A 21,821-nucleotide genomic window follows, 5' to 3' on the forward strand; every position below is an offset into this window, starting at 1 on the left:
CATTCATTCATTCATTCATTCATTCATTCTTTTGTTCACTCATCCTTGTGATGCTTCAGATGGGATGCACGACCTTATGCATGCTAGGCAAGCAATCCACCACTGAGTGACAGATACAGCCACAGCCCCATCTCTGTATTTTACAGCATCTCAAACAACTTTGGGTCACAATGCCATATGTAAAACACTGCTGCAATTCTCAATATGTCTCTCTTACTCTGACCAGCTCCCATAGTCTCCTCAGCTAAGTGTTTATCCATGGCAATTGCCTTGCATAGCATAGCACCCAGCACGGCTCGGTGTGTGCTGTTTAGACATCCTAACTCACTCGGTGGATTGTGGGAGTAAATGGTACTGTTCACACAGTTACCTGAAGGCCTCTGTTAGTTTGCCCACGCTATCTACTTGTGATCAATCTATTCTTTTAGTTATCTATTACTCTCTACCTTAATCACTTGCATGCCTTCTTTGTAACTTCTTTCAGCCAATAACGGTTTGGTCTGAAACACAGCCGGATCTTGAGGCCACGAAAGATTTTGAGTACCGTGTGGGTTGTTTCCGTCTTCAGTTTACAGGTCAGAAGGCAGACACAGCAAAGGGAGTGGTTTGTTTTTGTCGTTTGAAGTTGCGGAGAGAGAGAGAGTCAAGTGATGGACCAAAAAAGCCACCAAATTGAGTATAGAACCATAACTTGGCTTACCAACAGTTTATTTATGCTAGAAAGCATAATACATGTTTGTCAAAGATAAGTCTTATTGTACCATATCAACGTTTCCCTTGTAGTGTACATTTCTCTCTAAAGTAAATTAAAAACAAGCATGTGACGTCTCAGTTAAGTACTGAGTCTGTTCATATTGACTTCACCTATGTCCCCTTCCCTCTCCACCAGCTGTAAAGTGGTTATGAGCTTCTCAAGCCCCAGAGATATGAAAGTTAGACCAACCCCCGCAAACTTGGTCTGTGTTTGGGTACTAGCTGTGAGCACCTGCGTTGTAAAATGGCATGGATGGTGTTTCCCATGCAGTTTTCAGACGTCCTCTACCCTCCGATTATACACAGCAGCATCCATGCTGAGCAGCTTTGAAGGATCCCATCTCCGTGTGAGCTTATCAATCACAATGAGGCTAAATTACACGGACCAAAAAATGTGTCCTGGCTGAGAACTACCCCCAGGGCCTCCTGGGTACAGGAAGTTCCCAAATAAACCTCTCTCCCAGTAGTCTGCCACTGAGAACTGCTCAGGAGAACCAAGGCAGGGACCTTACAACGCCTGAAGAAAGCTCGGACATGGAATCTGAAATCTGTCAACTTGGATTCATTCGAGGTACAGCAACTTATAAAACCGAAGTGTATACACATCACATTAGCAGGTGAAATAATTCAATGTATCCCTCTACTCTGCTTAGACCAGAGCACAGAAGGCCTCTCAACCAGGGCGATGTGTTCAAGAAAACTGAAGTTCAATAAGAACAAATCCTAGACTTAGGTCCTGCCCGGCACCCACCTCCCCCGATCTATCCTTTCGAGAAGGTTGACTTTACTTCCTTTTTTCCCTCCACAATGCTCGTAATTGAACGTTACAAAGTATACCGAGAATAAATCTACCGGGGTCCCCTTCCTCCAACCAGAAAAAGGTTAAGCTTTTAATTACAGGCCCTCAAACTATCATTTTGTGCAATTAGCAATTAACTATAATCGTTGATGAGAGAATGCAGGGCTGCGCTGGCAATTTCCCTCCTCCCCATCCCAGACTCGGTTATTTTAGTCTTCTTCTATTACAGAGGACAAGCCACAACCGCGGGAGCGCTCTTGTTCTTTTTCTCTCTCTCTTTCACACACTCTTGCTTAAAGCCACATTTAATTTTTAACAAAATGGCATGTCAGCTTGCCACTGTGATGGGACACCGAACCCCACACAGAACAGCGGAGCGTTCGCATCCCTCCTCTTCATCACTTTCAGGTTGGCGAGAAGAGTCCCCTCAGAAGATGCTACCTACCGACCTCACAACATCAGCCCTTCCTAGGGGCTCTGGAGAGGGGGGAAGAGGGTTCCTTGCTGCCCCCAGACCCCTCAACTGCCAACCCCATCAAGCCCGGAGGCGGTGGCAACAGCAGCAATAGTTGCATCAGCGCTCCTTGCCACGGCGCCAGGAGGGTACAGTAGCGACTGTAGGGAGCTAGGGAGCGCACAGCTGCTGCGGCCGCAGGTTCCCTGGATCAGGAAATTAGGACAGGCACCCGGGATTGGAGGTGAGAACGGTGCGCGAGCCAACCAGAGGCCGCCCCGGGTCCCCCGTGAGCCCCAGGCCGACGCGCGGAGAAGCCGAGCCCCTGGAGCCGTCCGGATGGCGGCGGCGACAGCCCCAGCCCCAGCCCTAGCCCCAGCCCCAGCCACTCACGCACGCACGCTGCCACTTGCCCCCGCACCCTCCTCACAGCGCGCGGGAGAGCGGTGCGTGCTGGAGCTGCTGGGCTGAGCTCCCCCGCTGGGGTCGCCGCGCCGCTCGGCCGCGCTCCTGCCGCCGCCCCGGTGGGTGCCCCAAGACCGTTCACTCGAGCTGTCCCCGGCGGCGAACGGGCTCCCCGCCCCCTCCTCCCGCGCCGTTCCCTCCCCTCTCCCTCCCCTTCTCTGCAACGCCTGCATTATTTTCCGCCCGCAGGGTCTGCGCGCACACCGCGGCCGCGGCGGGGGAGGTGACCGGGTGGCTGGCTGGCTGGGTGGCTGGCGAGGAGTAGAGCGTGCAAGTTGCAGAGAAGGGGTGCCCGCTCCTTGCGTGCTCTCCGTGCTCCCGGCTCCTCACTCCTTCCCCCTCCTCCTCGCCTCCTCCCTCCCCGCCCCCACCTCCTTCCTCCTCTCCGAAGGGCTGGTAACTTGTTGTGCGGAGCGAACGGCGACAACGACGGCGCGACGGAGGCACCATCCGGGCGGGCAGCATGGGCACGTCCGCGCGTTGGGCGCTGTGGCTGCTGCTCGCGCTGTGCTGGGCGCCCCGGGACAGCGGCGCCACTGCAAGCGGTGAGTGGGGACGCGCCCCTCCACACTCGGCCCGAAACAAGCCGGGCGTCCGCGATCGCTGCGTTTTGGGAGACCCCGGGGCTCCTCTTGCCCATCCCCTCCTAGCAGACGTCTCTCCACGCTCCTCTCCTGCTCCCCTCCCCACCCGGGTGGCGCCTCTGAGCTGTCAGAGCCGAGGCTACTGGGAGCCGGGCCCGGGGGACTGTGGGGTTTAGGGTGTCCTGAAGCGTCCCTTGAACTTGTTGTCATCCTTCTGTGTCCCCCTTCTTTCCAGAACCTCTGTTTTACATGGTTTTCACCTCCCATTGACAAGGGCTAGGGGATGTGGGCTGTAGAGCCACTGAACAATGGTTCTGCCTCCTCTGCCAGGCGGGCTGTTAGGACCCTGGCAGAGCATGGGGCCTGGAAGCCCGGGTGCGTCCCTCAGACTTAAGCAGGGTTGAGAGCGCACGGTGGGTGAAGGTGGGCGTCTCCGAGGACACCGGGCACCAGGTGCCGGCCGAGCCTGTAGTCCTCGCGCCGCCGTGAGCAGGCGCACGTTCGGTGGGCGGCAGCCTGGAGGCCGAGCCATGTCAAGTACGCAGCCTGCGCCCGGGACTGCGACTCCCCAGGCGCCGGGCCATCTCTCAGGCTCCAAGTGTGGCTTTCAACTGGACTGTCCTCTGAGTGCCTTTCTTTCTCCCTCCCCCGGGGATTCCGCAGCTACTGCAGCCTTTAAAAACCTCTGGGGTCTCTGAGATAACTGAACGGGGGAGGGGAGTGGGATCCAGACTTAATCAGGTTACTTTGCTGAGCCTCATTCTGGGCAACACTTTCCCCCAGAGAAACTGAGTCCCAGTGTAGTGACTGTAATTAGCCTTTATTCTACACAATAAGGCCGGAAGGTGTGGTGCTGGAGCTGAAGTGTGACTGTAGCTTGCGGAGGGCGGGGGTGACTACAATCGAGTCCCCGGGGGTCAGCACACTGACTTCGGAGCCCTGTGTACTTTCAGAGTCTCATCTTGGGTCATACAACTTTCCAGAGCAGGTGATAAGACGCCTTCCTAACAAGGTCCGGTCTGATCCTTGGCAGGCCACTGAAGAGGTCTTAGAGGTCTTAAGAGGTGACACCAGAGTGCTTGCTTGTCAACCGGCTCTAGACAGAACGCCGTCCCCGCTCTAAATAGTCTACGATCCCCATCTCTTGTCGCCCGAGTAGCTTAGAAGGCCCGCCCGCGTGCGGTCACGTGTGTCCTGGAGTGAGAGCGAACTTTCAAGTGTGTGGTCAAGCGGTCTGTCGAGCTATACTGGGGTGTTTAAGTCCCCCAGCGCCCCTGGGCCTTTGGTTCCGCTGTCCGGAGCGTGAGAAGCTGGGCAGGGCTTTTCTAACCCATGCGATTGGCTGGTAGCTGGATTGCGTTTAGCTTGGTCACGTGTCTTCGCGGAGTTAATTGAGCTGCCCCAGCTGGGATACCTTTAAGATCTGCCAGGCTCAGAGGGGCCTTTCCCTCTGGAGCTTTCTCCAGCTGCACTCTGAAAAGGGCCCATGTACAGTGACGCCAGAATCCTACGTGTGGCAAGCCTATGCGCCCAGAGAAGCCCTGCTTAACCGAACATTTCAGACGCTGACATTAATCATTAATGGATGAGTAATGTTAACTTATTAAACCATCCCTCAGAAGAGTGACTCGACTCGCGTTATGTATTCTGTAATATTTCAAAACACGAAAGTATAAAATCCATTATTGACTGTGATTCAGGGAGGTGGGAGAAAGGAGTCACTTTAGCTGCAGAACCTTTTCTGTTCTTGGGAAATTTTAAAGCGCTAACTTTCTCTCAGGTGCTGTTTTCTATGGAGTGGTAGGAAATACCCAGGCTGCTGCAAAGAGCTAGTCAAACATCAGAAGTTGTTCGGCTGGGATCAGGAAAGCGGGGGTAACCTTTGTTCCCCCTTTACTGCAAGTGGAATATGGTGGTGCTGCCAAAGTGGAAGAGGAAAACAGGCAGGCACGATCCTAAAGAGTCAGAGGGGGAGGGGCAGTTCTTTCTGAGCTGCAGCAAACTTGGAGTTGGTTGAAGCAGATACTGACCATAAGTAAACTCAGAGAGCCGTGTCTTAAGTTCAAAGTCCCGAAACATGTGGACTGGTTTTCCTGCCCCCAACCTTCTATGCTTTCTCTTTCTCTCCAATGCTTCCTTCTGTCCCCCCAACACACATACCGACACACACGCACATACGCACACGGGCATGCATATGCACATACAAGGGGTTACTCTAAACTACCCGACACAGGGTAGGTATGTGTTTGCAGAGTTTCTTCAAGAAACTGAAGTGAAGCTAACAAGGGATGTTAACAAACGAGACATCACAAGGGCTGATGGCAGAATACATGGGGACTCTAGGACTTTCCCCCTCCAGCCTACCTATAGATTCAGATGGGGCATGTTGCACAGCCTTCAGAGCCGGAGTTCTGCAAGAGCTCTTCCTATCTGACCAGTGAGTATTATGCCTCTTACAATGGGAGTGAGCAACTTACCAGCAATACCAGCGTGCCTGCAGGTAGGAATCTGGATGACCAGGAGAAATAATCCCTGATGGAGCACCAAGAGAGGGTAGCAATCATAGCATTCCATGTAGAGGAGGGATTTCTTCTTTAAAAAAGAGTCACAATCCAAGCTTCGTGGGCAGCGCATTTCCTAACACCTGAAATAGCTGTTTGCCCAGGTTTGTCCTTTTACCAGTAGCTGTAGGGCTGTGTCATGTCAACGCAGTTCTTCACTTTTAATGCTTGAGTCTCCAGAGATCTACACTGTGCACATGAAGTCCAAGTTCAGTAGAGCTGACATATGTTCAGACTTCAGACCAGCTAACTGCATTCGCAAACACGATGCAATACTTGTAGAGGGGGCAGTCTCCATCTTCTAAACGGTTGCAAACCTGGTCATCATGTTTCTGCTCTTTAAAATATGAGTAACCATAGACAAGACTTCTTTGAAGTACTTTCTGTAAAGGTTCTGGAAGAGCCAAAGAGTTGTGACCCCTTTCTGTCCCCTAAACAACGTCAGACCAATAAAACAATGTGCCTTAAGGTCAAGAGCACAGATAGGGTCCCAGGCATACGGCTTGAGGCTTAGATTCCCAATCCCTGACATTTACCAAATAGCGCAGAAAGAAAATGTCTAGTAACTATTTTTCTAGTCTCTCACAGCACGGTAAGCGATTCTCAGTGAAGATACGATGGAGATGGGGTTGTTTCCATTTCAGCCTCTGCCTCCTGGTCCTGATTGGCTTAACTTGACCTTGCTTTGGAAAGTCGAGGGCAGGTATTAGCCTATGAGACATTACATCACAGAGCCAAAACAGGCCTGAAATGGTGCTTGTCACATATAGAACTAGCTTACAAAGGAGAGTCTCACAGCCGACTAAGTCATCTGCCTTTCACATGGCAGGTGATAGAGTCGTCTAACGAGATAATCTCAGAGATGATCACCCAGGATGATTTCCCAGACCACAGCCAGCAGACAGTTTTCAAGAAAAATAGAAGCCCTTCTTTGGAGGTTTTGAGTAAAATGTATTTATTATAAAGGGGGAATCTAAGACTGTTTCCCCTCCTAGCTGAGGAGGGGATAATCTGAGGACTGATAGCTTTTTCTGAGGTCTCCAAGGCATACTATAACCCACTTCTTGGAGAACCTGATTTTGTAAGCGAAAACGGGCTCAATTTTATTTGATTTGTTTTCTTACGAATCTGTATCTCTCTGCTAAGCTCCAGGGTTGGCTTGCAATCACATGTAACATGTGCTGTAAACATGGTTAATTCCAACTAGTTAGACATGCTAACTTCGGTATAGCTACACGAGAAAGCACCTTAAACTATGCTTACTTTGCCTTTAGGTAGAGAAAGAGCGCTGGATGATTGGGGCCTGTGAGCCACTTTTATGCTCTAAATTAGAAATGTAAGATAAAAACCACTAGGTAGAGGGAAAATAAGCATAGAGATCTTCCAGAAATGTCTCCATGTTTGTGCAGGGGCCTTTCACCAGATTTCTGTGGTAGAGGTACCCAGCTTTGTATGGTAGAGGTGCATTGTGGGGAGGGTTGAGGGAATGCCTCAGCCAGCACTAACAAGTACATTTAAGGCAAGAAACTACAATGTGGAAGGGTCAGGCACTCACTAGAATGGCCAATTCTGCCACCAAGTTGGGGCATCTCAGTTGGCAATTGGCCAGTAGTCTTTGGGTGCCCCCAAAACAGTATTGCCATGGAGGTGAGGGGGTGGGGAGGATGTGCAGTGGGGAGGATTTGCCAGGAAATGATGATTGACATTTGAGCTTTCATACGTTGTAACCATATTCTCTGCAAAGAATGCTAGTGTATACTGTCCTAGTCTCCATTCCTGCCTCTGATCTTGAATTTTCCTAAGAATGCTTTCTCAAGATCTAAGTTATTAACTGGCAAGAAGGTTACCGGGCAGGTTATAAATTGAAGCCAATCTCCTTTATGCATTTTCTCAAGACCACTTGATATCAGGTCAGCGCGGAAGCCAGGTTCCACCTTTTTTTTATAGGAAATCAAACGGGGAAATTCAAGATCCAGAAAGATGAGGATAGAAGCCGCGCGTGGAGTGAGCAGAGCCACAGAAAAAAGTCGCAGACATCAGCTGACGAGGTTCTGTGAGCTCCCACATGCTGCTTTGATCGTAGCTCATGATGCTTGCCTAAAGTCCCCAGCATCTTAGACTTTAATATGACAAAGCCAGAAGGGATTTCATCTCTACCAAATGGTCCCATGAAGGGGAGGATTCAGACGGTAGTGGTTATGGCCACTGTCCCCAAAGAGCAGTAGTAGAGCAAAAGTAAGACTTGGGTCTGACACACCAACCTCCTAACTTGCCCAGATCTCCCATGTGTTTTAGAATCCTTCTCACGTGAAAATGTGGCTAACTCACTAATTGTGGCAGACAGGTGTGCAACGTGTCTTTTTTTTTTTTGTTTTTTAATAACCTGCCACACGAATGAAATGAAAGTACTCTCATGGGCATAGAAATCAGGTACCGCTATAGCTTTATCTTTCAAAGGATTCTACCAGGCAAACACTTCATTTAGCAGGTCACACTTCATTTCAAGTTTAGAAAAGCTGAGAAAATATTTTGACAAAAGTCTATAATGCAGAACATTTACAGGTTAATTCATTAACCCAACTAATACCTTCATGGCTACTGACTAGGACTTAGCAAATCTCTGGGTGCTGGGAGATAAATCCTCGATGCACTGGCATTGGGGAGGGAACTTTTGGGAAATAAGCCAGATCTCCCTGGGTTCTGGGGAAAGACTTTAAAGACCCAGAGGGGCACAGAGGACCTCCATGAAGAAGTGCTATCTGAAACTGTCCCTGGTGGGGAACAGGATGGAATCATATAAACAAATGCAACCAAAGTATCAGCCAGAGTGGTTGAAGGAGAGGAAATAAGGGAAGCCCCTTAGAGCTGTTAGCTCAGCTGTTGCAGCCAGAGCAGATGGTGGGTGATGACTGAGAGGAAGAAGTCAGGGGAAGCTGGTAGGGAACTGAGACTCAATTCTGGAGTCAGTGGGAAGCCAGGAAATGATCCTATCTGTGGCCCTTCTGGATATTCTAAGTGGCTTAAATCACTCTCTTAATTTGGATAGAGAATGCGACAGCCTGGAGGCAAAGGGAAGGGTGACTTAAATTTAGATCAAGTGAGAAATGAGGGGTTAGCCATGGCCAAGATTTGATGGCCCAATGACAGGGGAGAAGGATCCCGGCTCCCTCTGGGCTCTTGCGTTAGAGTAATTTAGAGCAAGCCAACTGAAGATAGGATGCAGAAGAGAAAGGGTGGGTTTTGGATCAAAGTGCTCTGCATTTTGTGTCTGGAAGCCGTCCCATTGGATGTTACCTATATCATGTGCTCAAAACCTGTACTTGGGTGGTCATCAACATGTCTGTTATAAAACACTTTTATTTATCTCCTATCTCCACCCAGTGACAGACATGAGGGTTTATGGGGGATTAACAGTATATTCAGTATTGAATTTCAAGTACAACCTTGAAAACAAAGTCTCTTCCATGATATGTTGCCTCTGTAACTTCTTAGTCTTCAGGCTGATGTCCCTTGGGCTGTTCTCTATGCTCAGGCAGATAAGGTTCGGACAATGACTTGGTCACTAATCAAGAAAATCAAGAGACTTAGTCCTTCTAAGAAAAGCTACTAAGGGAATTCTAGCAGCATACTTAAAAAGGCTATGATGGGAATAGAGAAACAGGACCTACCTCAACAATAAATCTATGCTGTAGAGTGTCGTTCTTGAGAAGAAAAACTACTCCATTCTTTAAGCAGACTGAACTAGGCAAATTCTAAGCAAATGAAACGTTCTAGAATTATGCAGCCCTGAGTTGGCTACTGCCGATTGCGGGCTTGGTATGGAGCATGGGATTTAGAGCCAGAGTACCTGAGTTCAGATCTTAGGTCAGCCCAGAGTAATCTTGGGCAAGCCACCACATTTTTCTTTTCCAAGACTGTGAAGAGGGAAAGGGGAAGGCTCACTTGGAACTAACTGGTAAAGACAAGAGAAGTCTTAGAGCAGCAATTGGCCAACAATAAAAAGCATTTGGTTGTATCTAGGATTCTAAGATAATCCCCATCAGGTGTAAATGGGACAACTTGTGACAACTGAACTGTAAAATTCATTAGTCTGCATCTCAGGCCCTTTTCCTGGGCACCTTGCTGTAGAATTTGCTGCTGATAGCCTCTCATTCTGGTAGGAAAAGAATTTTTTTTTTGCTGACTCAGAAGTTTGCTTGTCCTAAAAGGAGTTTTAGACTATGAATAGAAGGATTGGCATTAAATTAGCAAGCAGTAGAGATGAAGTAGACTAAAAATAAATGCCCTTGGTGGCCCTAGAAGTGCCAAAGGAAATGGACTGAAGAAAAACCTGTAGATGATAGCACCCTTAACTGTCAGCCGGTGAAGTGCATGCTGGGTCTGGCAGAGTGTGGCAACCCTCTCTACCCCTACAGATTCAAGTTCTTGCTGAGCCTGATACTCTGATATCTGGAATACTCAGTAGTCCAGACGTTCAACCAAGAGGACTCCTGCCAATGTTACTCAAAGCCTACGGGGGAAATCTGTGGCCCATCTTGAAAGCCAGCTAGGCTACTCACTGTAAGGCCCATGAGGTGCTTTACTGGAGCTCACATGCTGATTTTCCAGGTTAACCCTTGCAGAACCAATTAGACAGTGGCAACCTGACTTCTCTGTGCACTCAAAGCCCCGCACCTCCTAAGGTCTGTGAACGGCTTATTGCAGGGCCGCAATGAGTGAGTGTGAAGTGTTTAAGTGAGCAAACCTCCTGGGACATGGGTACCTTCTGAAGCCTGGTGCCACCTATACAAGTGACAACAGAATCATTTGGGGGGAATGGGTCTATTACTAACCCTAATAGCCACACGAGTGGGTAGACACGAGCGAACCCGAATCTCCAGGCTCAGAAGGACAAAGGGATTCCTGCTCAATGTTAGAGCTATAAGGAAACTTAGAAAGTCTGATCTCTTCATGGAAGAGGCGCCTTTTCCTATTCCTAAACTAATACCAAGACGAGTTTTTTCAATGGAGATAGAGCTCAAGGCTCCTTTCCTCTCCACTCTAGCCCACCCCCACCCCCATTCCTTTAGCCCCAAGCAATTTCCTGAGAACACTGCAGCTTTAAGGTACCTACTACCACCTTTCAGACCAGACAGGTGCAGGGGTATAGAATCCCTAGCATTTGCACTCCCAAGGTTATTTATGGTGTACCGTGGCTTTAGCTCAGCTTAACAATTAAAAGAAACCTGGCGGTGGATGATTTCATGCCAGTCTGTTCCCTCTATGTACTGTAATAGTGAATTTGAGGTTTAATGTTCCCGGATGGAAATAGACTACAGGTCTACAATCCTATAATCCCCGAAGCTTTGAGAACCAAAAGCTTCTTAATTCACGTGGTGCTTTCAGTTCTGGACCTCGGAGCAGCAGTGGTCGCAGCTGAACATCCAAATAGAAAGGTAGAATCTTTTTGGAACCTGTGGAGAAAATCGGTAGTGTCCCAGGATGGTGGCTGGGGTCTCTGTGTTCAATTTAGTGGCTAAGCTCTCCCTGCTGTGCATGGAACAGAGAACTAAACAGAAGCAGCGAGCACTTTCTACCTATGAGCAGCCTCTAAAAGTGCCCAGGGACCTGGAAATCTGAGAGACAGGACCATAAAGTTCAGCGTCTTTGATTCTCTCTATAGGACTTTTTATCAAGCCAGCTGGCTTCCCATCATCCACTTCTCCATCATCTTTTAGACAAGCGGGGATGTTTCGGTAACCCCTGCCTTCCTTGTGTACATTCTTCCTCTTTGCTAATGGGGTGTCACCTGTGTCATGGTAACTTTCTGATAAGCAAGCAGAAGCCTTGGTGACATGGACACATATAAGAAAAGAAAAGCTAGTAAGACCTCTTTCTGCTTTAGGAAGTTGGGATGAACAGATGAAAATGCTTATGTCTGTTTTAACCCTGTTTTGAGCCAAACTTCCCGGGATTTTAACATAACCTAATACTGTTGAGAGCTTGTGTATTACAACTAAATCCAGAGTCCAGAACGACCAGGAACTGTATATTAGCTTTATCATGTTATATGCTGCCCTATATGTTATAAGCTTCATGACAGCTTGAAGGTCTACAAAATCCATCACGCAAGCCTCATTTTTGAGGAAGTTCTCTCCCAGAAGCCTAGTCCTGGGGCTAAAATAAATTTTTCCCCCAAGTATCTCTTGAAGTCTGATGGCATGCTTATCATGCTCACTATGTAGATTTCAATGCTAATGCTTTTGGCTCGTTTTGAATAGAATAAATTTGGCTCTTCAGAATGAGAACCTTGAATGTCTCTCTTCACCTTTACTGTATCCTAACTGCAGGGAGCTGTACTTTCTAAGCTCGTTTCACTCTATATTCTCTGAGCATAAATCCTTTTTTTTTTTTAAATAAAGTCCTCCGAGTGAATTCCTGCCATTCCTATAGTCCTCAAAGCTGAAAGGTTTTAGAGCCATAGCAAATGACCTCCACCTCTGAGAATACCAAGAGCATTCCAAGAACACAGTGGCAGGAGGAAGGAGGCAGGGAGGGCGGGGGAGAGAAAGGAGGCAGCCAGGTACCTCACACTTGGCTTCTTGGTTTTAAAACAAACAACCGATGCTCACCTCTTGTTCCCTTTGTAATTCCCTAGTATTTTTATTTTATTTGATAAAATATTTGTAGGATGAACAAACCTGAGTGGTGGTAGGAAATATCAAGTTCTATTTCTCAGTAGCTGAGGTCTGGCTTGCGAAAGGTTTAAGAGCAGAAAGGTCTATAGAGTTTTAAAAAAGCAATGTACCATAGTACTCGAAGGTAGCCACACCCCAGTGTTAATCTAGTCTTGGGCTGAATTTTAATCTCTTTGGGAATTAGCCACAATGTGGAGAATTCTCCCTGACAGCAGGGCGGAGTCAACACCAGGGAGACCAACTAGAGCATTGTGCTTTTCACACAAGTGTTCCAGTCTGTGCTTGCCTCTGCCCTCTCTGTTTCTATGCCAGCATGCCCCAGCTGCAAATGCTGAGAGGGGGCAGGAAATCTGAAGGCTTTCTGCTTGGAACCACCCTCCCCCAGCAAATCTGCATGCACCCTGGGACGCATGCTGGGTTTTGTAAGTCTCTGCAGTGGATGTAATGAGAGGCCTTTAAGGGACAAGAGCTGCACCTTTTTATGGCAATGTAGTCTGGTCTTGCAGAAGGATAGACGTGTTAACGATTAAAGCACCTGAACACTCACTGTCCTGGCCATGGAATAGGGCCATGAAAATCTTAGTTCACACCTCTCTAAAAGACATGTCCCTAATGAGCCAATGCCATGAGCTCTGGCATCAGAATCTGTGGCTCTAGCTTGCTCTCCTTCTCTCCTCACTGAGTTAGACATGGCACCCCATTGTCTCCTAGCCATGCTTTCTTGATGCCTTTGACTTGGTTTTGGAGCTGATTTGTAAACATGTGTTTTCCAAAGGAGGCCTTGGTTTTTAAGACACACAACCCTTATCAGTCCCTTCTTTCTGCTTGCCACCCTCACACATTGTTTGCTTGTGATAGCAAAGTCACTCTTGAGTAAAGCTGTGGCCATAGCCAGGAAATGCTATTAAAGGATTAGAGTGGTCTGCATGCTGTTGGGCACACACACTTACACAGCTTATGCAAACTGGAGGCGGTGCGATGGCCCCTTGTGTCTCTCACCTACAAATGTTCATTAATCTTGCTGTGATTCCATTGGCCCAAGATCACCATTCCAGCCACCAGGTTGAGTTTTTTTAGACATAAAAAGGACTTTAATTGCATTTATTTACTCATGTATGCATTTATGTGTATATATGTGTACACTTGTGCCATAGCATAGATGGGAGGTCAGAGGGCAACTTACAGGAATCAGTTCTCCCCAACCCTGTAGGACTCAATCTTGGTAGCAAGTGCCATTTCCTGCTGAGCCATCTCACCTCTGGATCCTGGAGGCAAAAACCAAAGGAAAGAAAAGTTAATACCCTGTTCTTGTAGAGAGATAATCATGCATCACATAAAGAAAGAGATAAGTCGTAAGCTCTACAATCCATTGTCCCTTTACTTAAACACACCACATTGGTTGTCTTAGTTCTGTCCTATTGCTGTGATGAGACACCAGGAACAAAGCAATGTGGAAGAGAAAGTACTTCACTGGGGGCTTGCTTACAGTTTCAGGGGTTAGTCTATGACCATCATGGTGGAGAGCATAGCAACCAACAGGCAGGCAGGTATGACACTGGAACAAAAGCTAGCAGCTCAGACAGACAGACAGACAGACAGACAGGCAGAGAGGGCTTAGTGAGGACTTTTGAAACTTTCTAATCATTCCCACAGTTCCACCCGTGAGTAAAATGTATGAGCCTATGGAGACCATTCTCATTCAAAACACAATGGTTTGACTTCGCAGCTGGGCTATAGGGTCCAACCTATTGATTCTAGGCTGCAGGTATACACCATGGTACTTGCACTAAATTTTGTAGGCAGCCATAACACAATGGCAGGTATGCGTGTATCCAAACATATCTAAACCCTGAAAAGGTACATACAAGTATATCTATCTGTACAAGGTTAAAATGTGCTTCTGTACAGGATGCTTAGCATGGATGGGCTTGGCAGCATTGGAGATTGCTCTGGGTGAGCCTGTAAATCAATAAAAAGTGAAATCCAGAGCCTAGGACATCACTGTCACTTCAGAAACACTATACTTGATGGGCCTTTGATTTTGAATAAGTTTACAAAACTGTTTGCTTTCAACAATGACTATTCTTTTTATCTTTCTTAAACATTAAAAAACAAATGTTTATTCAGGGCGCACAGCACCAGTGTGAAGGTTGGTAGACAAACTTCAGGAGTCATTTCATTCCACCCTAGGTTCCAGAGCTTGACCCCAGGTGATCAGACTTAGAAAGCAAGTGCCTTTACTCACTGAGCCGTCTACCTCACTGGCCCACCTTAAAAAAAATTAAACTCTAATAACAGCTTAAAACACGTGGTGCACAGCTATGCAAAAATATTTTCTTTATATGCTCATCCTATATAAAGCTTCTCTGTATTTATCTTTTTGTGTTTCAAACTTTTCCTGAGAACTAACACATGGTCGTACATCATCTCCTCGGCCCACTGAGGGTCAGGCCTGTTAGTGTCTCATCCTATGTGCAGGAAGTTACCCTTTACGAACAGTAAGGCTTTCTGGACTTTCTCCTGAAGGAGTTAAAGGGCACTCTCTTAGCCCATGGTGCTTTGTACTTTCTTTTCAACCAGACAATTTTGTGAGCATACCACCCTGTCAGTGAGCACATTTAGGTGTTGAGTGTCCATGTTTGTTGTTACATTCCCAACCTACTTGAAGTCCATAATCTTTCCTTGTCCTTCAATTTTCTTAGAGGTGGTGTCTTTTCTTCTGAAGTTTTCTTTTGCTAGTTCTTCATCTGAATGTTCTCTAGACGCTAGAATTCTGTTGCTCCATTGAAATGTTACAGTCACCATTGGAGATGAGGCACATGTTGACATAGTAGCTAAAATATCACTGGCCGGCATGTGCTTGATTTCTTAGAAGCTACATAATTCCTCTCTGTTTGTACTACACAAGACAGAACCAGGGATACAGCTGTGGATCTCTGGGAGAAAGGCTGGAGCTCTAATGTTCAGTTTTAGTTTGTTGCCTAGTGAAGGAGTCTGCTAGTGTTGTCCACTGCTCCCAAACCCATCCGAGGCTGACCCCTGGAATGTTACAGATTGCTGAGTCTGTAGCTGTCCCTATCCATCAACCTTGGGGAACTTGTATCTCTAACTTACCTTCTGGGCCTGCATTGATCAATGTGCCTTCCTTCTCCTAGGGAAGAAAGCCAAATGTGACAGCTCCCAATTCCAGTGCACAAATGGTCGCTGCATTACTCTGCTGTGGAAATGTGATGGAGACGAAGACTGTACTGATGGCAGTGACGAGAAGAACTGTGGTAAGTAAAGACCTTGGAGGTCTTGTTCATAACCAAACTTTAATAAATATATAAATGGGGGAATTGGTACAGGGATGTCTTGGTGGTTACGATTGTGTAGAACTTTTTCAGAGGACTTGAGATCAATTCCTACTACCCAAATTGATTGAACAACTCGTAACCTCCTATAACTCGACACCCATATTTAATGTCCATGGGCATCCCCTGTGTATGCGCCTGAACACACACAAGCATCATACAATTATACAGAAATGCACATTGTACATAAATAAAGTAAATGTATCTTTAAAGTCACAAATGGCTTTTGATCCAAGAAGATAGAAAGCTATAGACACTACAAAATCCCCTAACATTTTAGAGGTTAACTAACTGCTATAAAAATGACAAGACAACAACAGGCATCAAAAATCAGAAAAGGACTCTATTTTTCTGTTTACAATAGTTACTTCTACAGAACCGTTAGGCAAGGTAGAAAGCATTCCCTTCACAAATGAATGTGAATATAACAGCATACCATTGATCAGAGCCTATCAAAAGGTCATTGTGAGAAATGGCTGCCTATGTTGGCCCCACCACCTCATGCCACACAGAATAGCTAAGAACTGTATGTCAACATCACATGGACCTGAAATTTTTGCTGAAGTTTACTTTTTCACTCTGTTCTGTATTGTAAAAATCTCAGGGCAATGTTGAGAGGGAAGATGAGTGTCACCATTGTCGTTTGCCTTTTGAAAGATGGTACAGACAATGCTGGGTGTGGAGGCACATGTGTGCCCCAGCACTTGGGGAACAGAAGAAAAATAAAGGCCATGTTGGGTTTTATAACTGCCTTGTTAATTTGTCTTGTTATGCCTTTGGCGCCTCTTTGTTTATCAACATTAAAATTGTCTGGGACATGATCCATACTCAAATTGATCACAGTCATTGTCAAGTGCAAAAATGAGCCCTCCAGGAAATTACAACCATACATGGGTCAAAGGTTAGAAGAAGACTTCAGAAGTTTTAAGTAAATATGTAGTTTTTCCATTTCAGACACACATTTAAGGCTGCTTTTGATAATGCTTACACCTTCCCTGTTTGCCTCCTGGGAGCCAGGAACAAATCTGCAGATTTATGTGTTTAATTTATCCCACCTCGAGAGACCTTGAAATGTCACTCCAGGTGTTTCTGTGCCAGTGTCAGCTCTGAGGGTCCATTCTGCAATAACTTAGCCCCAGTCCCAAGACCAAGCACAGTTCTCCTGTGTTATTCTTTCCTTTGTGTGCTTTTTAAAGTAAGAATTTCAGTCTGCTCCACAGAGTGCTGAGTTCCCTGCCACTGCTAGGTTGTCTAAAGACTATAGTTCTCTCAACTGATATGGAACTAAGAGGACTTTCAGCTGTTTTATCGTTATAAGGTACAAAGCTACCAAAAAAATTATGTATCAGGCAAAGGACATCTTATACCAATTTTTATACTTCCCATTCTAGGAGGTTTTATCATCTAGCTCGCCAGAAACACCTGGGTCATCATAGGAGCGGTGACGGGATTTTCTTAAGTCCTTTCTGCATAAATACTCTCTACCAGACACCTGGTAGAAGGATTTGGGTGGTGGAAAGTGGTGGATGAACAGTATAGTGAATCAAGATCTCTTGAAGTGGGATAAATTAATACACATCCATCTGCAGATTTGTTGCTGGTTCCCAGGAGGTAAACAGGGAAGGCGCATCACCAAAAGCAGCCTTAAACGTGTGTCTGAAATGGAAAAACTACAAATGTACTTGAAACTTCTGAAGCCGCTTTCTAACTTCCCCATCTAACCTTTGACCCATACGTCCTTGCAGTTTTCAGCAGGACTCATTTTTCCACTTGACAACTACTATGATCAATTTGAGTGTGGATTTCCTATGCCATTTGGTTTTTGGGTTCCTAGAATATGTATCTGATGGCTTTCCTCCCCGGCGGAATGCTTTCTGTCTGCACATCAATGTTGATTCGAATAGCTTTTCCTTGCCTTTACCGTGTACGCTCAGAACTGAGAAGGATGAAGTCTATGGAGATGCATCTGTATCATCTTTGTTCTACCTCTTTGTTGCACAGTTGACCTTTCATATCATGACATTTTCTACTTGCAGAAATCATCTGCTTCCTTTATAGCCATCACTCTGGTCTCTCTTTTGCAACTTACAGAGCTGATCACAGGTTGAATTATAGCATCCAGACCCTATAGCCTGGCTTCTGTTTCCACATGGGCCCAAGAGAACACAGGCCTTGTTTAGTATTTGCCAGGTTAACGTTGTATTACGGTGATTTAAAAACGGGTGAATTTATGAGTTGGCATGGCTTTGTAGGTTTCTTAGTTGCGTTCAAGGACATGAATAAGCCCTTAGGGATCATCATAATTTATCAGCCCATGCTGAATGTTACAGAGTGACTATCATCCAAGTTTATAGGCTTAACAAGAAAGGCATAAGAATATGCTTAGCCTTCAAGGCCTCTACCCAACTTAAACCCCTCATGCCCAGTGATCTCTTTTAAGTTTGCAAAGCATTGCAGGCTTTGGCTGATTCTCAAACACAGAAAATTGATTAGAGGGTTTTTTTAATGGATGTTTGGGTAGAAAGTATAGACATATAGGGATTGAGAAATCTAATCTATAACGACAATCACGGTGTGTTGATATCTCGTCTAGCTACTTTGGCAAGACTCTTCCAGATTCTGGGACTCCTTTGTGGGTACAGTGATCAAGCTGCCTGCTTTGTTTATATTTTGCTTTCCCGGTCTAATTAGCCAATGGGTGGCAAGTTGTAGTGCAACTCTGAGTCTTGCCCTAGGAAGAATTAGTAGTGGAATTGATATTTTGCCTTAGGCTATTTGATGGGAGCTGTGAATTATGGGACTTAGTCCTAGCAGCCCCAGTGACTTTCAGTTGGTTGATGTTAAACCAAACTTTGGCTGAAAGCCTAAAATCTCCTTGAATTCCAAGTCCTACCACTTGTTCTAAGTGTTATAATTGACTTTAAGCTTGTCTAGGGGGTGAGTCCCTCTACCCCAGTAGACCAGCAAGAGTGGCACTATCCAGTTCTAGATACTCTACATACTGCGTTGCATGCAGTGTAACAAATGTCCCTGAAACAGCCTTGCTTTACACTGCTGTAACACAAATCCTATAGGGAGGGAGGCTTAAATAATAGAAATTTGATTTTAGGATTCTGGGTGTTAGGACGTCCCAAAACAAAGAAGTGGCAGAGAGGGTGTCTGATAAAAGACCTCTTTTCTGGAATGCAGAAAGCTGTTTTTTCCCCATGTCCTCCCATGGTAGGGGAGAAAGGAGAAGGAGAGATGGGAGGGTGGTAAGCAAGCACTCATGTTTCTAATAAGGGCACCAATCCCATCTGAGAAGGTTCCAGCCTCACCTCTCTCAGGTCCTCCCTCCTAGAACAGAACTGTAGGGATTTTAAGGTATGAAGCACATGAAGACACACATACTCTATATCGAACAGTTATCCTGTGGTCCAATAGGATGGAGTATTTTGTTGTTAAAAATCTCCTCTATGGTTTGTTTCCTCTGGAGCTTGTGTTGGAGTCTGATTTTTAATAGTATTGTTTTGGGAGACAGTACGGTATTTACGAAGTGATTAGGTCAGTGAGAGGGAATAAATCCTTTCTCCCTGGACCTGACTAATTACTCAGAGTGGGCTAGGAAGCAAGCCACAAGGTCCTCACTCAAAGGTAAGCAAGTGTTAGTGGCATGCTCTTAGGATTCCCAGCTCAGAACCTTGAGCTGAAGTAAGTTTCTTCCCTTTATAAATTGTCCACTCCCAAATGTTCTATTAGAGGGACAGAAAATGGTCTTGGAGAAAAACACCTCATAGCGTGTGAATGAGTTGGAAGGAATCCATGGCGCTAACATTGTACACAGATGAGTTCATTTTGAGATGACCCTGGGTCATAAGACAATGGACAACATTTGTCTTTCCTTGATTTTATCATCTTCCAAGTCCCTCCTCTGAAACCTATGAGGAAAAGATGAGCTTTCTAAAGTCTGCCTAGAGATGCCAACAATCTGAATATCAGTCGGTTGGTTCAGCATTATTTTTAAAGGGAAATATAACAAAATATGGTTTTTACCTTAATCAGAAAATTGAGGTCTGGGGTAATTGGCCTTAATTCTAACTCTGAAAATAAACATTTATAGTGAAGAAGACATGTGCTGAGTCAGACTTCGTGTGCAAAAACGGCCAGTGTGTTCCCAACAGATGGCAGTGTGATGGGGACCCTGATTGTGAAGATGGTTCTGATGAAAGCCCAGAACAGTGCCGTGAGTGTGCCTCAACTTGCTTTGGACTTGACCTCTTTTGTGCTGTTCTGTCTCCGTTCTAAGTGATGCTTTATCGATTGCTTGGCATTCATTTTTCTTTGCCTGCCTTAAACTTGAGGCCAACTGACTTGAAGGTCATTCAAGCTATTAACAGTTATTCCATCTCCTTTAAAGACTGCTCTCCCTAGTCTAACAAGACTGACATTCTCTTGGGTAGCTTCCTCATTGAATACTTAAGACTGAAGCCAGCAGATTCAATTAAGAACTCCTTGACTAGGTGCACAGATCTCAAATGTTTGACAGGAACTGGGTAGATGGTTCCCTGATCCTGGAAGTAAAATCAAGATGTGAAGGTTTCCTAAGACTCACACATAAGCTTTGAAATGCACAGACTCTTATATTATAAAAACATGCTATGATTAAAACAGGAAGATGATTAGTAATAGGGTAATTTGGGGACATTTAACAAACATGTAACCAAAAGCAAGGGCCATAAGAGTTTGTTATCGAGTAAGAAAAACTTCATAGAGGTACAAATAAATCTCTTTTCTCATAGGCTGATATGCAGGGCAGGCGGAAGGGTGTGGTGGAATCAAACTGGGATCATTTGGATGCTAAGACGAGGACTAGTCTGAGGATCCATCGTAGTAGAGGCCTGCTCATACAGAAGAAATAGGATCAACATGAACCAAGTTTAGGTTTAGGATAGGATTACAGGAATAACTAAGGTTAGACTTTCATTTTCTAGCAAAGAAGTGAACTGTTTCGTCAGTTAGTTGGAAACTTGAGGGTCCTAGACAGGACCTACACAGATTAAGCCCCATGTTTCAGTGGTGAATGCCGTGATAAAATCAACACATAGTCCTGCTTCGTGTATATAATGAAAGATGTGAAAGGGGGCCTAGGAAGGCAACTGTTCCATCGAAGGTCTCATAGGCAGTAGCATCTGACCTTTAATGGAGTCAGGATTAGGTGACAATATCTGGTATGCCCACAGATATCCAAACATAGGTAATGGACTAGGAGCAGGCTAACAAACCAACCTAACTGTGCCAAGTAAAACAAAAGGCAGAACTAAGCGTGCGGCAGAACCTTGAAGGAGTAACCTGGTCAGGGTTCTCAGGTCTGCTGCCAGGTGGCCTTGCTTGGCGTAGCTTCTAAGGACGGAGCTGGCGAAGGACCTGCCTGGCTTCCACTACTCAGTGTGCCCTGTGTGCCTGACCACTGAGTCCCAGGTGTTGCACTTCCAGGCAGCACGGGAGCAGCAGCTTTGCACTGACCAGTTTGGAGGCTCTTTTGAGACTGTATGTCATCAACAGATATGAGAACATGCCGCATAAATGAAATCAGCTGTGGCGCCCGTTCTACTCAGTGTATCCCAGAGTCCTGGAGATGCGATGGTGAAAATGATTGTGACAATGGAGAAGATGAAGAAAACTGTGGTAAGAAGACCAGTGTGCAGTGGCATACCCCAAAGACCCTTTTCCTAAAGAAAGGTGGGCAAGGGATGCTAACTTAAGCCGAAGACCCAGTGCCACTGACCCACTTTGCAGTGGCTTCGCTGTCTCCTCAATACTTGTCCTTCCTAACCACCACAAAACTGTGAAAGGCCTTTTCCTGGTAATCAGCTATTGCCTGGTATGCCTTCTAGGCAGATAGACGCAAGCAGAGAAGTCATCTTGGTGCTTCTGTTCAGCATAGTACATTTAGCATAGCTTAGTAAGGTAGCAGCAATGTGGGCTTTTGTCTTTTATGACAGTAACTCATGGGCCTTTCTTACACTGGCTCCATAAAACTAGAAGGTGATGGGACCAACAGACACAGTCCTGGGTTTAGTTAGACTAGCTTCTTGGAATAAGGTATGTGAGTATGGGACAACCATTTCCACCAACTGGTTAAGTTAGCATTGTAGTATGATCTAGCATGTGGCCAGCAAATGCTTACAAAGTCTAA

The 21,821-nt window shown here is 46.0% G+C and overlaps 1 protein-coding gene across 9 annotated transcripts in view; it reads left to right on the forward strand.

Moving 5' to 3' along the window:
* Positions 1-1,834: 1,834 nt before the first annotated feature.
* Positions 1,835-21,821, forward strand: part of Vldlr (very low density lipoprotein receptor) — a 32,382-nt gene continuing 12,395 nt past the window's right edge. For 2 of the 9 annotated variants that reach the window (XM_006231197.4, XM_063282143.1), the window contains exons 1-5: positions 1,835-2,250; positions 2,863-3,016; positions 15,449-15,568; positions 19,746-19,868; positions 21,188-21,310. In XM_006231197.4, coding sequence (XP_006231259.1) covers positions 2,935-3,016; positions 15,449-15,568; positions 19,746-19,868; positions 21,188-21,310 — 448 coding nt within the window. In that variant the 5' untranslated portion in view covers positions 1,835-2,250; positions 2,863-2,934. Of the gene's footprint in view, positions 2,251-2,292; positions 2,531-2,594; positions 3,017-15,448; positions 15,569-19,745; positions 19,869-21,187; positions 21,311-21,821 lie in introns of those variants that run through there. The other 7 variants (XM_039102103.2, XM_063282122.1, XM_063282154.1 and 4 more) reach the window with 7 other exon arrangements.

The sequence above is a fragment of the Rattus norvegicus genome, chromosome 1 (assembly GCF_036323735.1).
Source record: "Rattus norvegicus strain BN/NHsdMcwi chromosome 1, GRCr8, whole genome shotgun sequence".
In the NCBI taxonomy this organism is placed as follows: Eukaryota; Metazoa; Chordata; class Mammalia; order Rodentia; family Muridae; genus Rattus; species Rattus norvegicus.